Source organism: Cuculus canorus, chromosome 12 (genome assembly GCF_017976375.1).
Source record: "Cuculus canorus isolate bCucCan1 chromosome 12, bCucCan1.pri, whole genome shotgun sequence".
Taxonomy (NCBI): Eukaryota; Metazoa; Chordata; class Aves; order Cuculiformes; family Cuculidae; genus Cuculus; species Cuculus canorus.
This window is the reverse complement of record NC_071412.1, coordinates 18521769-18535711: the sequence shown is the minus strand read 5'-3', so window position 1 is coordinate 18535711 and position 13943 is coordinate 18521769. Positions and strand designations below refer to the sequence as shown.

At 56.0% G+C, this 13943-nt stretch overlaps 2 protein-coding genes across 3 annotated transcripts in view; one reads left to right on the top strand and one right to left on the bottom strand.

The window, feature by feature from the left end:
- The window catches only part of ETFA (electron transfer flavoprotein subunit alpha), a 29527-nt gene extending 29071 nt beyond the window's left edge, over positions 1-456 (bottom strand). For both annotated transcript variants that reach the window (XM_054077648.1, XM_054077649.1), the window contains exon 1: positions 326-456. In XM_054077648.1, the coding sequence (XP_053933623.1) occupies positions 326-355 (30 nt within the window). In that variant the 5' untranslated portion in view covers positions 356-456. The remainder of the gene's footprint in view (positions 1-325) is intronic.
- Positions 457-9284: 8828 nt separating this feature from the next.
- ISL2 (ISL LIM homeobox 2) lies at positions 9285-12825 on the top strand. Its single transcript, XM_054077495.1, has 6 exons — positions 9285-9413; positions 10234-10423; positions 10540-10784; positions 11399-11682; positions 11757-11927; positions 12499-12825. The coding sequence occupies exons 1-6, from the start codon at positions 9368-9370 to the stop codon at positions 12613-12615; spliced, it is 1053 nt and encodes a 350-aa protein (XP_053933470.1). The 5' UTR covers positions 9285-9367; the 3' UTR covers positions 12616-12825.
- Positions 12826-13943: the final 1118 nt, after the last annotated feature.

Below are 13943 nucleotides of genomic sequence, written 5' to 3'. Positions count from 1 at the left end.
GTTCACATCGGCCCCCGGACAACAAACGGGAGGGGTTTTCGGTGTGGAAAAGGCGTTGCCAGGGCTCGCGGAGCGAGCCGGGGTTCACGGAGCGAGCCGGGCCCGGCGCGGCCCCTCACACGGGACGGCCCCGCTCCCGCCGCCCCGAGCACCGGGAGGGCCTCGCCGTGCTGGGAAGCGGCGGAGCCTGCGGTGGCCGCTGCCGCGCCGCCTGTTGCTCCGCTCCCCTCCCACCCCACCCCGCGGGCAGGGCCTGCGCGGCGGGGCCGGCCCCGGAACGGAGCGGAGCGGGCCCGGCCCGGCCCTGCCCGCCTCCCGCACTCACCGCCCGCCGCGCCGCCACCGCCCGCAACATGGCTGCCGCGCCCCCCCCGGCCCTGCGCGCCGCTCGCGCGAGACCCGTGCGCGAGATCCGCCCCGCGCCCGCCGCGAGCCAATGGGCGGGGAGCGCGCGCTCTTCCCCCCCCCCGCCCCGAACTCCGCGGGGAGGGCTTGGCTCTGACCCGCCTTGTCCAGTTCCGCCCTGTCCCAGTGCCAGACTCAGAGTCCCAGAGCGCGACCCAGTGACAGTCCGGTGCCAGTCCCGACCCAGTCCCAACCCAGGCCCGCCCAGTCCCAGATGCAGTGACCTAGTCCCAGCCCAGTCCCAGCGTCCCAATCCTGCCCAGTCCCCGACCCAGAGGCCCAGTGTCCCAGTCGCTGCTGGGACTGTGCCAGATCGCAGAGACAACCCCACGCACGTGCTTCGATGGGCACAGGCGCCTTCTCTCTCCGGCGCCCAGCGTCCCGCCCCCCACATGTTTCCACACAGTTAAACACCTGTAAGGAGGGGAAGGCAACAGGGAGGGGAGTGAGGTGTGAAACGCCGGTGCTCCAAACTACAGAATAGTATAAGTTGGAAAAGACCTTTAAGACCACCGAGTCCAACTTTTAACCCAACACTGCCAACTCCACCGCTGAAACGTGTCCCAAAGTGCCACATCCACAGGGCTTTTAAACCCCTCCAGGGACAGCGACTACACCACTGCCCTGGGCAGCCTCTGCCAGTCCTTCACCACTCTTTCAGAGAAGGAACTTTATCCTAATATCCAACCTAAGCCTCCCCTGGCACAACTTGAGGCTGTTTCCTCTTGTCCCATTTGTTACATGGGAGAAGAGACCAGCACTCACCTGGTCCTCCTTTCTGCGATGAGACAGCGATAAGGTCTCAACCTCAGCCTCCTCCAGGCTCAACAGCTGCAGGTCCCTCACTGCTCCTCATAACCCCTGTGCTCCAGACCCTTCCACAGATTCCCAAGCCAACAAGAACATGCTTTGTGAACTCCCTGTCTGTGGCCACGGAGCCTGCCGAAGCCTGGGAGGCCACAGCTGGTGCGGACACGCTGCCAGCCCGACCTCAGGACCTGCATGGGCACTGCCACGCTCATCACCACGAGAGTGGAGGGGATGAGGTGGGCCCAGTGGGTACAGGAGAAGGCAGGTGTCACAGCACTTCCCATGCATGACAGCCTGCCCACCGTACAAACATCCGACAGCTTCAAAGAGTGGTCAGGTAACACCAGCCCTGGATGCATCCCCTTGCCAGGACAGATTCATGACTGCTTCACCCAGACCGCAGCGCTCAGCCATGCCACAGTATCTGGGAACAGCTCATTTGCCCTGAATAATTCATAGATCTTTCTTATTCCTACTGCGAGTTCTCAGAAACAGGGCAAGACACTTTGTGCCTGCTTCGGGGGCACAGGGGACGGGACAGGACTCGCTATTTTCCCCATATCTCTGATTTTTTTCCAGGTGGCAGAGATGGATTAAAAAAAATAAATAAATGAAGCAAAATGCTTCAGGCCAAATTCACTGCTAAAGTACATGCTGTGGCTCACTGAAAATCTAGTGTCTCAGAGAAACTGGCAGTCACCCGCCGCACTGGAGTGACCAACCCACCAGTCCAGGAGCCGAGAGCACATATGGATTTGGGACATTCCCAAAAGACTTCCTGTCCCGGAAATCGCTAGATAGTGAACCACGAATGCAATTTCTTTCTTCCCATCCTGAAGTGTTTTAGAGGGAAAAAAAGAAAAAAATAACTCTGAACAATTATGGCCATAGGAGTGTTCTTCCAAGAACAGGCAGCGATCTGCAGCACGTCAGTGATTCGTTCTGCATTTCTGAGGCACCCCGTAGAAAAGCAGAAGGCAAATTGATCTAAGAGGCTCTTCAGCTTTGCCACAACCTTGGCACACAATCACCTCTAAAATTTATTCTGCCACACGATTTTCACATCAGATGCCAAAAAGTACTATTGCTTTACAGCAAAAGCTAACCAGGTCCAGCAATGCAAGCATCTGAACAGACAATTTACTTTGTCTCACATGCCTCTGTAATAAAAGAAAAGCAGTTGTACTGCATATTACAGCTTCCCGGCTCTGGAGCACTACCTCAGCTCTCCAAGTGGCAAACCTCCCTCGGGACCTGCGCCCAATTACATAGATTGAAGTAGCTCCAGGGCTGCCCTAACATCCACCCTTCAGCTGATCCCCAAAAAACGAAGAACAGAATGAGTGACTGGGGCACCTGTGCATCTCCTGGATTGATCAAATGGCCAGGCGGAAGAAAAAAATGGTTTTCACCTGGCAGCTCTTTACTGCTAGTTTGGGATATGGTTGAAGTGCAGTGTAACTCTTTAGAAATATGAAGTTTTATACAGTATAGAAATCTCTACCTGCAGCCTATGTAACTCAGCAAAAGGAACAACAAAAGCAAAATAAAAATACAAAGAAAGAACATCCTGGGCATTCTAAATTTGGCCATTACGTCTTTTTTAATTAAGGTATTTTGCTCATTAGAAGCGTGGCACGCAATTTCATAATCCTATTTTAAGCTCCAAACCCAACCTTCCAACAGGCAGATCTCATGGGGGTGAAATCTTTAATACAAGGAAACACCATGCATACACTTAAAAACACCAAAATAAAAAAATAAAGAAACTGATCTCACTCAAGTTCATCTTTTGATACCTCAGACTGAAACAAATGTGAGCAACTATCAAAACAGACGTAATTGGACCATAGGTCAGAATAAGTTGATCCTTTCACTTTGCATCTGGCTTCACAAGACACATTGTATTTCTATGAAGAGAGTGACATCACCACCCTTTCGGCTGTATTTCGAGGTGTAGCATCACCAATCTAGAGACGCAACAGGCTCTTTATTATGTTTTCCGTTTATAATTTTGATTCAAAAATCAGTAACACTTCAGAGGCACATAATCCTTATTGAAACTGGCTTGATGCAGATTACACCCTGAAGCACAAAGGAAGTCTTTATCACTTATGGCCAGTGTTGTAGGAGCTTGGAACTGTAATCAGGTAGGGATTATATCAGCATGATCCATATTAGCTGAACCATGCCAAAACCCTTTTTTCTATTTGACCTTCCCACCTAGGGCATGACAATAAAAGTGGCAAAACATGCAAAAACCAGGTGCCACTGAAGGTGGAGTCACCCTACACTACAGGCAGGGGATAGATCTTTGCATTTTGAAAGAAAAATTAGTCATTAATTAGTGGCAGCAGATCCTTGCATGGTGCATTGTTATCCAGGATTATTTCATTAGGATCTGCTGACCCAATTTCTACATTGGAAAGGGAATTACATTTTTTCACACTATTGGGAGAGGAGGAAATAAAAAAAAAAAAAAGAAATCAATAACACAGATTACTCAAACTTTTAAATATATGGCTGCAGACAAGAACAGGTACCTGTATTGATATCTCTACAAAAGCCAAGTGAAACAAGAACCATTACAAATATGTAATCATGTCTCCATTAGAATCGGATTTTGGTTCCCTCAAAATACATAATTCCTAATTAAAACATATGGAATCCAGCTAATACAGCCTCATGACTAAAGGATTTAGTGAAGGGCAGGAATTTTTTTATTACCGCTATGACAGTCCCCTCTGTCACAGGTCATCCTCAGCTTACTCCTCCTGCAATTGCCCCGGGAGAGCTGACTCAGATAAATTAGAAGAGCTTCATTTGGGAAGCTTCCCCAACACACGAAAGGATTCATCTCCTAATCTGTCAAAATCCAATAACGTTAAACAACTGCAACCTGCTTACAGCTCAGCAGGGCTCTCTGAGACAGTGGGCAGGACCCACCACTCAGCGCCGAACAGGCAGGACAAAAACCCACCTTGGAAGCAGTAGCAGGAAAGAATATTGCTGCTGCAATATTTCATGCTCGAGCACTGCAAGTTTGCCTGTACCAAGTGGCTCGGCCACCCTAGAATGCTGCCCACCCCTGGACTCACCCCTTTCCCACAGCCACAACCACAAGACCTTCTGCCCAACGTGGAATGCGTCTCCCTGGGGTCCTGCTCTCTGCTCCTCATCTGCACTGGCACAAAAACATGTCTCAACATGTCTGACATTTGAGTTCCTGCATAATGAAACACCACACAGGTGTGCTTGAAGCCCTGCCCAGATCAGCTTACAGCTACTCACCTGTGCGTCTCAGAGCAGCAGATTGTCTTCCATGAGGCCTTACAGCAGCCCTTTGGAAGGACATGCCAAGAGCCCTACTTCCAAAGCGTGAGACAGAGGACAGAGCTCCCCAAAAACCATTCCATAGCAGGGACAACCCTTCTACTGATACTGAGCCTACAAAACCACCGCAGGCAGGTGGCTTCTTTTTCTTGCAAACTCCTCTCACTTGCTAATCATTTTCATGTGCTGATCAAGTCATGAGGGATTCAGAGAGCAACATCACATCACATTTGCTGCCTATTCCTGGAGAACGAGACCACCAGAGGAGTTAAAGAAGCCCCTTCTGCCGAGGTCAGTGGCATAAGGGGAGCCTCATAACTGCCTGGAAGCAAAAGCTCAGGTTACCTTGGAAGGCAGCTTGTCCTGCCCAGGAACATGTGCAATTTGAGTGGAGGATGAAGGAAGCAATGCTAGTGGGGAGAGCTCTGCTCACCTCCCAGCACAGACACCTGCAATGGGTGTTTTCCAACCCGCCGCCCTCCTCTGGCACACAGCTCTCCTTGTCGCTAATGGGAGATGCGTGTAAAATTCTCTGCCGGGTTATAGCAGCATTATTTTTTAAACAGGTAGCTGCGTTTTCTGCCTGTTATGCTGCTGGAGAGGAATCCAGATGCTACCGTATTCCTGCTCGTACCAGCCCAAGCCATTCCTGCAGAGGCAAGGACAGCCAGTGCGTGAAATCACCCTAGGGGAATGGCCCTTTCCATGCCTGCAAGCACTTCAGGGAAAGTTGCTTTTTCCTGGTTTTCCCCAATTTCAGCTCGGTGAATAACACTTGAGCACCAAAGCACAGCACCTGGAGTAGGCCTCAGCTCCAGTGTTTTGAGACCTGCTTGATTCTTGATATATTTATTGCAAAGCCTGCTGAGAGAGGACACCTTCTGGTGAGGTTACCTGCATCTTGTGCCACCTGCTGACGAAGGCTAACATGCCTCCCGCTCGCCCTGTCACGATGTCGAAGATGCTGCAATTTACCCACTGCCTTTAATCCCACAGATAGCAGCACAATGAGATCCAGTGGCTGGGGATTGAACATAAAATATACGCTCACTGTGCCCTTCCAGTGAAAGTAGTGAGCAGGATAGCTTCGCAGGGAGCGGGGCAGCCTCTCCCACACTGGCAGGCTGCATCGAGACCAGACGCATCTCTGGGAGGCGTGCCTGAGGTCAACCATAAATCAACGAGCTCACTGCGAGGGCATAAATAATAATACTGGGTCCAACTGCATGGTTTGGTGTGAAGGAGGCCAGATGAGATAGGCCAACGAGTCCTTTCCGTGCCTGTGAACTTTCTGAATCCTCCTTATCCGGAGGGGAAAATAATGGCAAGGGCTTCCTTTGCCATTTTACCATGGCTGATTCTTAATCAATAGCAGGGCTGGCAGTAGCTCTTGTGCAATACCACTTTCCCCGGAGCTGGGCCCTCTTCCCCTGCAATGCTCCCAACCCCTGCTGGTCTCAGAAGAATTGAGCCCAAAGCTCCACATAGCAATTCAAATGCATCACCAGACATTAGGCCACCGGGTTAACCACTGTTTAATTTCGTCACATTTGTTTGTGAGTTATGTACGTGCCTTTCTTTTGTCAACATCTCCTTTTAAAAAGGATATTGATTTTGTTTTCAAAGGCTCTCGAAAATAAAATGAATGACTACATTCTAAGGAAGAGTCATTTTCTCAACAGCTGTAAATAATTTATTGTTCGCAACCCACCCAGATCAAAAGATACTTCATCAACTGATGTGGCAAAATCTGGTGCAAGCTGCATTTCTATTATCTCAGATCCAATTAACCATTTGGAGCAGACTAAAACATAACTAGATCAATCCAGAATCAGATTAATATCCAATCCATAATCACATTAATCACAATCTGTCCATAATTAGCCATCAGATAATCCCATTGGACAGGAGGTGACATGCAGTATCCCATTATCTCATTAATTATCTATTTTCAGTATCAGACATTGTCCCCAAACACAAGGAAATGTCTTTCAAGGGAGAAATGGACAGGGATTTCTCCTTTTGCTCCATCGTCCCCATTGAAGCCCCCAATGGTTTGACGTTGGAGTTTCACAACGTTTCTTTGTTTTCACATGTTCTGTTAGAACCAAGAGCTGGCTTTTTGAGAGATGTCATCTTTTTAAATAAAATATGATTATCTTAGGAAGATGGATAAATAAAACATTTGTTTCATGTGAACAAATTTATGAAAGAAAACCCTTCATCAAAGGTTTTAATGGTAACATGATAACAATAGCTTTGCAATGCTAAATCTCATTGCAGATGGTTCCTGTCCTTTTTTTTGTAATGTAAGTGAAATTGTGTTCCATCTGTTTTAATTTTATAATGGACTTAATCCATGGCTGGCTCTGAAAGAATTGGCGTTTACTGCCTTTGCAATCTGCTGCAAACAGAAAAAAATTGTTACCGTTTTTCCCCTTTCTGGAGGGAACTTGTACTTCTGTTTGGGAGCAAAGACCAAAGAGTTGCTCCGCAGAGAGTGGGAAGCGTTGTCAGCCAGCCTCACCCCGCGGCCGGGCAACCCATGCCAACTCTTATACCAAACCCAGACGGAATTGCCCCAAAAGTGGTTGGAAGTGCTGTGTGGAGGAGAGCAAGGAGCAATTGGTATGGCTGGAGAGACTGCATTTGGTTTTGACTAGCAAATGCTTTCAGCATTTCCAAGCGACCTGAAAGCAGTTTTCCAGAGACCCCTCCTGACCTGAATTATTCTATGATTTTATGATGTGATTTCCGTCAACGCATCACTGTCGCCCCCCCCCCCCCCCCCCCCAAATGAAAGAACAATTGACCTGTTTGTAAAACATGGTGGCATCGGGCTGGTTTTATGCCTCACAGCATTACCTGTAGACACTTCGAAGTTTTTCATACATCACCCCCAGAGGAGGGTCAGGGCTCTCAGCATCTCCCTGGCAAAGTCCTTTAGTGGAGCTTTCTGCTGAACTGCCTGTGCAGCATTGTCCACTGTGTTCCTGCCTGCCCAGTGACGAACTGAACCCATTCCCACTGTACCTGCCTGGTGTCAGCGCACCGCTCAGCACCAACACAGGTGTGCCTGCACCACAGCTCTGCACCCCTTTGGAAAAGTTTGGCTGGCTCAGCTGTAACCTGTCCTATTCCTAAGCTGGTGGGAGGTTTGGGAGAACAGTGAGGACCCTGCCCTCAAGCGAGAAAACGGGTGATGTAACATGGAGCATCCCTGCCAAGCTGCTGTATCCTTAGACGTGTCTCATTCTCCTATCACTCTGACATTTTTTTTTGCATTTTATTGTTAACATGTGCAGATACTGAGTCATTCAGGACCCTGGATTCCAGCTCAGGCTGAAGTCACCTTTCTGCACCCCGCCTAGGCATGAGCAGGACACCCAGTGCTGCCCCACCGACACGGCAGCGCTGCTGAGTTCCCATCACCTGTCCCACAGGGTCACCTCTCTTTGAATAGTCAGCCAAACCTTTCCGACTTCCTTTGCGTGGGCTCACGTCCCAGCTCAGCTCTGCAGCTGGCAAACAAACTACGGTAAGGACAGGCAGCAGTCGGACAACAACCCCATCAGGCACCAGGGCCACCCTGCCACTGCCACGCAGGCAGGGGACACTGTCTGGCAATGACACCCCTGCCCTGAGGATGTCATTGCAACACCGCGGCTCTGCACCTTCCCACACGCAGGGGCGGGCAGGGATGCCGAAATCTCCTGGCGACACACACCCCTGCTGAAGCGGGTGCCCCAAACTGCATCCTGCTTCCCTCCTTGGTTCCTCTGCAAATGTCAATGTTTGCTTTCGACATTTGGGCTGTGGTCAGGCTGGGAAGAGCGGGTCGAATAGACAAACGCCGGTTACTCAAATCCTCCTCTCCCCCCATCACCTTATACCTGCAGAGTGCCCGACCCGTCCAAAAAATAAGCGCTTCAGCTGGAAAAGCCCTCCTGCCTCCCTGCTCCGAGCAAAATGAGCACAGCCTGCCCTTCCTGAGCCAACAATTAAAAGTCCTTCCCAAGCCATACAGGTTGGTCTATGCCCATCAAATTCCGTGTGTAAAATTAAATGGGTGATTGCCCGGAGGGGAGGGACGGGACCGAAGCCCCAAGGCAGCAACAATCTCGATTCCGGCACGTTTAGCTCTCACGGACCTTTCGAGCTACTCGTGCCGCTGTGCTGCAGAGTCTTTGGGAATTTAAAACCGAGTCAAAGGCCGCTGAAGAGCGCTCTCTCTCTGCTAATGCACAGGGAGCCCGTGGAGACCGGGGGGAAAGAGGAAGGAAAAATGAATAGAAGGGATAGAAAAGCAACAGGAAAAGCTCAGCTGCAAGAACCACACGGGATCAGGTGAACGAAAATGCGGTAAAATAGCGTTTTTCGCTGTAATTCCAGCTCCTCGCGCGGCTGATGCCCGGCTCCGCCGAGCCCCGCGGGCACCTGCGGGATGCGCGGAGAGCGCGGAGAGCGGGAAGCGGCGAATAAAGCAAGAGGCAACTAAAGTCACGAGAAAGAACGCGTACGGAAAGCCGCCGCCACCACCCTCCCGCTCCTCCCGGGACTCCGCTGCGCGCAGCCGCCGCCCCGTCGAGCCGGGGTCCCGCGCCCCATTGTTCCCCGCGGCCAATCCGCGGGCGCGCTCCCCGCGGCCGCCAATCGCCTCCGGGGGCCGCTCGGCGGGGTCAGCGCCGCCCCTCTTCCCCCCCGGCCGGTGCGCGCTGACATCACGGCGCGGCCCGGCGGGGCGGGCCCGGGGGGGCGGGTAGTGCTGGAGCCGCGGCGCCCGTCCCGCAGCGCGGCCGGGGCGCGGGGGGCCGCCCGCATGGTGGACATCCTGCTGCCGGGCGCCATGGGCGAGCCCTCCAAGAGTAAGTGTGTGCCGGGGCGGGGGGCTGCGGGGCGCCGCGGGGACGGGCTCGGCACCGCTGCTGCCGTCGGGCCCGGTGACAGCGGCGGGAAGGGCTGCGGCAGCGCGAAGGGCGCGGGGCATCCCCGCTGCCGCCGCTCCCGTTCGTGCCGGAGCATCCCGGCCCCGCGGCTCCGGTTCTCACCGATCGCCGTCCTTCATCTGTCTGCCCGCTCAGCTCCTTTCTGCCCGCGGCTTCCGTTTCTTTCTCTTGTCCCTCTGCGTTTTCTCCCTTTCCTCCCCGCTTTCTCTGCCCGTGTTACCGTTTTTCTTTCTTCCTTCCTCTCGTTCCGTGTTTCGGCTCGTCTCTCTGGTTTTATTATTCCTCTTTCCGTTTTAATTTATTTCTTTCTACTTCTGTTCTTCTGGGTTTGTTTCGTTTTATTTTTCTCTGCGTCTCTTCGATTTCTTGCCTCTTCCTGTCTTCATTTCTCCGTGCTCCCGTTTTCACCGTCTTTTTCTGCTTTCCCTCGGTTTTGTTTCTCTTCCCGTCATTCCGTTATTATTTCTTTTCTTCCGTTTCATTTTTTCCTTCGGTTTTGTTTCAGCGTTTCCAAACAGAAGCTTGGATTTCCTTTCCCGAAATTCTTATCTTTCTGCGATCGGCTTTCAGTTTTTATTCCCGGCTGTATTTATTTCACTCCTTTCGTGTTTCCATTATTTTTTTTTCTCCATTTTTTTTTTTTCTCCGTGATCCTGCTTTTGCTTTTATTCCTTCCTATTCGGATACCAAACGCGGTGGGACGGGGCTGAGCGGCGGGGCTGACGCTCCGCTCCCGCAGGGCGGCCGGGGCTGGCGCTGTGCGCGGGCTGCGGGGGCCGCATCCAGGACCCCTTCCTGCTGCGGGTGTCCCCGGACCTCGAGTGGCATGTCGCCTGCCTCAAGTGCGCCGAGTGCGGGCAGCCGCTGGACGAGACCTGTACGTGCTTCCTGCGAGACGGCAAGGCCTACTGCAAGCGGGACTACAGCAGGTGACCCCGAACAAAAAATAACATACAAACAACCCCACACCCTTTAATTTCCCGCAAACGAAAGCCCGGCTGCGGGCCGGCGGCCGCGGGTCCTGACGCCGCGCCGCGTCCCGCAGGCTCTTCGCCGTGAAGTGCGCGCAGTGCCGGGCCGCCTTCAGCAGCAGCGACCTGGTGATGCGCGCCCGCGACCACGTCTACCACCTCGAGTGCTTCCGCTGCGCCGCCTGCGGCCGCCAGCTCCTGCCCGGGGACCAGTTCTGCCTGCGGGAGCGCGACCTGCTCTGCCGCGCCGAGCACGGGCCGCCCCCCGACGGCAGCGGCGCCCGCGGGCCGCGCAGCCCCGCCGCCCCGCACCTCGCAGGTACCGCTGCACCCGGGACGGAGGGAGGGATAGAGGGGTTGGCAGATTGAAGCTCTGACGGTGCATGTGCTCCCTGCCACTCCGCACCTGGCGGGTACCAGCAGCCCCGAGGAGGGACGGAGAGGTTGGGGGGCTGCGGGGCTGACGGTGCGTGTGCTCCCTGCCACCCCGAACCTCGTGGGTACCGGCTGCCTGCCAAACCCGAGGCGGGGAGGGATAGAGGGGTTGGGGGGCTGCAGCCCTGATGGTGCATGTGCTCTCTGCCACCCCGCATCTCGCAGGTACCGGCTGCACCCGGGTCCAGGGAGGGATTGAAGGGGCTGGGGGGGCTGCATCCCTGACGGTGCGTGCCCTCCCTGCGACCCCGCATCTCGCAGGTACCGGCAGCCCCGGGGAGGGATGAAGGGGTTGCGGGGCTGCGATACTGACAGTGCGTGCGCTTCTCCCCTTCCCGGGTGCAGCCGGGCCCTAGGGGGGGATGGAGGGGCTGCGGTGGTGATGGTGCGTGCGCAACCCGCCGCCCCGCACCTCGCAGGTACAGGCTGCACCCAGGGAGGGACGGAGGGACTGGGGGGCTGCGGGGCTGACGGTGCGTGCGCTCCCCGCTGCCGCAGAGCCGGTGCCCGGGCGGCCGCCTGCCCCGCGCCCGCCGGCGCACAAAGCGGCGGAGAAGACGACGCGGGTGCGAACGGTGCTGAACGAGAAGCAGCTACACACGCTGAGGACCTGCTACGCCGCCAACCCGCGCCCCGACGCCCTGATGAAGGAGCAACTGGTGGAGATGACGGGGCTCAGCCCGCGCGTCATCCGCGTCTGGTTCCAGAACAAGCGCTGCAAGGACAAGAAGAAATCCATCCTCATGAAGCAGCTCCAGCAGCAGCAGCACAGCGACAAGACGGTGAGCGCCCGCCGGGGAGGGAGGTAGGTTTGGTGGGGTCCCGGCAGCCGCACTGAAGCCCTGTATGCCCGCAGAGCCTGCAGGGTCTCACCGGGACGCCGCTGGTGGCCGGGAGCCCCATCCGCCACGAGAGCGCCGTGCAGGGCAGCGCCGTGGAGGTGCAGACCTACCAGCCGCCTTGGAAGGCGCTCAGCGAGTTCGCCCTGCAGAGCGACCTGGATCAGCCCGCCGCCTTCCAGCAGCTGGTGAGCCGCGACGGGCCGCCCCGATGGGTGCGGGGGATGCGGGAGCAGCAGGGGACACACGCTGAGCCGGGCCGCCCCATCGGGGCGGGGGCGGTGCGGGCGCAGCAGGGGGAGAATGACACGGTGCTCGCCCTCATCGGGCCGCGGGCAAACCCCGGGTGCTCCGCGACAAGGCGGGGAAACGACGCACACCGAGTCAGGCGGCCCCGTCGGGCTGCCGCGGCAGCAGGGAGGGCACGCACCGAGCCGGGCCAGCCGCCCCGTCGAGCCGTAGGCTCTGCGGTAGGAGGCGCGGGGGGACACACAGCGTGCTGAGCCCTCACTGCCCTGTTGGGTTGCGGGAGCCGGAGGGGAACACACCCCCCCAGTGACCTTCTCCGCCGTCTGCGGTGGAGGGTGAGGAGACACACCATGCCGAGCCCTCTCTGCCCCGCTGGGCTGCGGGAGCAGAAGGGACACGCGCCCCGCAGCGCCCCTCCCCGCCCCATCGGGTTGCGGGCGCTGCAGGAACCGGTGGCGGGGTTGGGGGGGGAGGGACCCGCACCAGCCCTCACCGCCGCTGCTCCCCCAGGTCTCCTTCTCCGAGTCCGGCTCCTTGGGCACCTCCTCCGGCAGCGACGTGACCTCGCTGTCCTCCCAGCTCCCCGACACCCCCAACAGCATGGTGCCCAGCCCGGCCGAGACGTGAGGCGGACCGGCCGCCCGCCGCCGCGGGACCTCCGCATGCCTGCGCTCCCTGCATGAGACACCGGCCGCTCCCGGGGCGCCGGACAAACGCCTTTGTTTTTTAATTATTCCTATTTAAAAACAAACAAACGAAATATGTTGCCGACGGCCAAAAAACCACCGGGATCCTCGCTGCCTTCACCAGACCGGAGAGAGAGAGAGAAAAGAGCCCCCGCCCTGGTTATTTCGTTGCTTTGGGGTTTTATTTCCGCCCCCGCGGATTTCGATGTTTCTTTGCCCCAAAGAAACGCGGATTTCGCCGCTGGAGCCCGGCACGGTGACAGGCTGCCTCGCCCGATGGCTTTTCTCCCCTTTGTCGGAAGGGAAAGGGAAAAATAAATACAGAAGGGGGAGAGAGTTCCCCCGGCGTTGCCGCCTCCCCGCGGGCGCGGAGCCGCGCCGTCCAGCCTCATCTCACGCCGATGCCTCGCCCGGGCCCCGCACGATCGCTGGAAAAAACAGGACACGGGAACGCGACTCTTTTTTTTTTTTTTTTTTTTACCGGGAAAACCAACACTAAAAATGTAAATTATCAAAGGACGGAGGACGGATTGTTTGAGCCTTTAACGAACAAAAAGTAAGTTATTGTTATTTATTGTCAGAGACACCGGGTGAATAGTGGGATTAAATATTTTGGACTTAATAAAAAAGGAGACAAAACGATAAGGAAAAGATTGAAACGAAAAACAAGGGGCGGGAGGGCGGCGGGGCGGGTGGGGGTGCGGGGCAGCCCCGGCTTTGCGGGCACGGCCTCCTCGCACCGCCTTAAGCGGCTTTGCCGCGTATTTATAGCCAAAAGAGAGTGGGGGGGGACGGTGGGGCGCGGGTTCCCCGTTCGGAGCGGCCCCCGGGGCCGCCCGCACCTGCAGCGCTGCGGGGCCCTCAGCCCAGCCGGGACCATCCCCCCGAGACGGGTCCATGGCCGGGCTCCTTCCCCAAGCCAAGCTCTCTTCCTCCCCAGCCGGTCTTGATTCCCCCAAGCCGGGCTCCTTCTCTAAGCCAAGCTCCGTTCCCCCGGGTCGGACTCTATCCCCGTAAGCCGGGCTCTGTCGCCGGTCTCCATCCCCCGCCCCTCCCCGAGGTCACCGTTCCTCCAAGCCGGGCTCCATCCCCGTCCCCATCCCGGTCCCCCCTCGGCATCACCTGGGTCGCGGCTCCGCCATCCCGTGCCGCCCACCCCGGGGCTCGGTCTCTCTCTCCCCCGTTCCCCGCCGTTACCTGAGGGGAAGCAAAACGTTACCGCGCGTGCCGCGGAGCCGCCGCTGAGGGGACGGAGGCGCCGCTCCCGCT

What these genes read in the sequence shown, in the direction of transcription:
- ISL2 (XM_054077495.1), top strand. Translation starts at nt 9,368, where the DNA reads ATGGTGGACATCCTGCTGCCGGGCGCCATGGGCGAGCCCTCCAAGA. An exon ending in TGCAAGCGGGACTACAGCAG is followed by an intron (nt 10,424 to 10,539) that starts GTGACCCCGAAC and finishes CGCGTCCCGCAG; the next exon opens with GCTCTTCGCCGTGAAGTGCG. An exon ending in CGCCGCCCCGCACCTCGCAG is followed by an intron (nt 10,785 to 11,398) that starts GTACCGCTGCAC and finishes CCGCTGCCGCAG; the next exon opens with AGCCGGTGCCCGGGCGGCCG.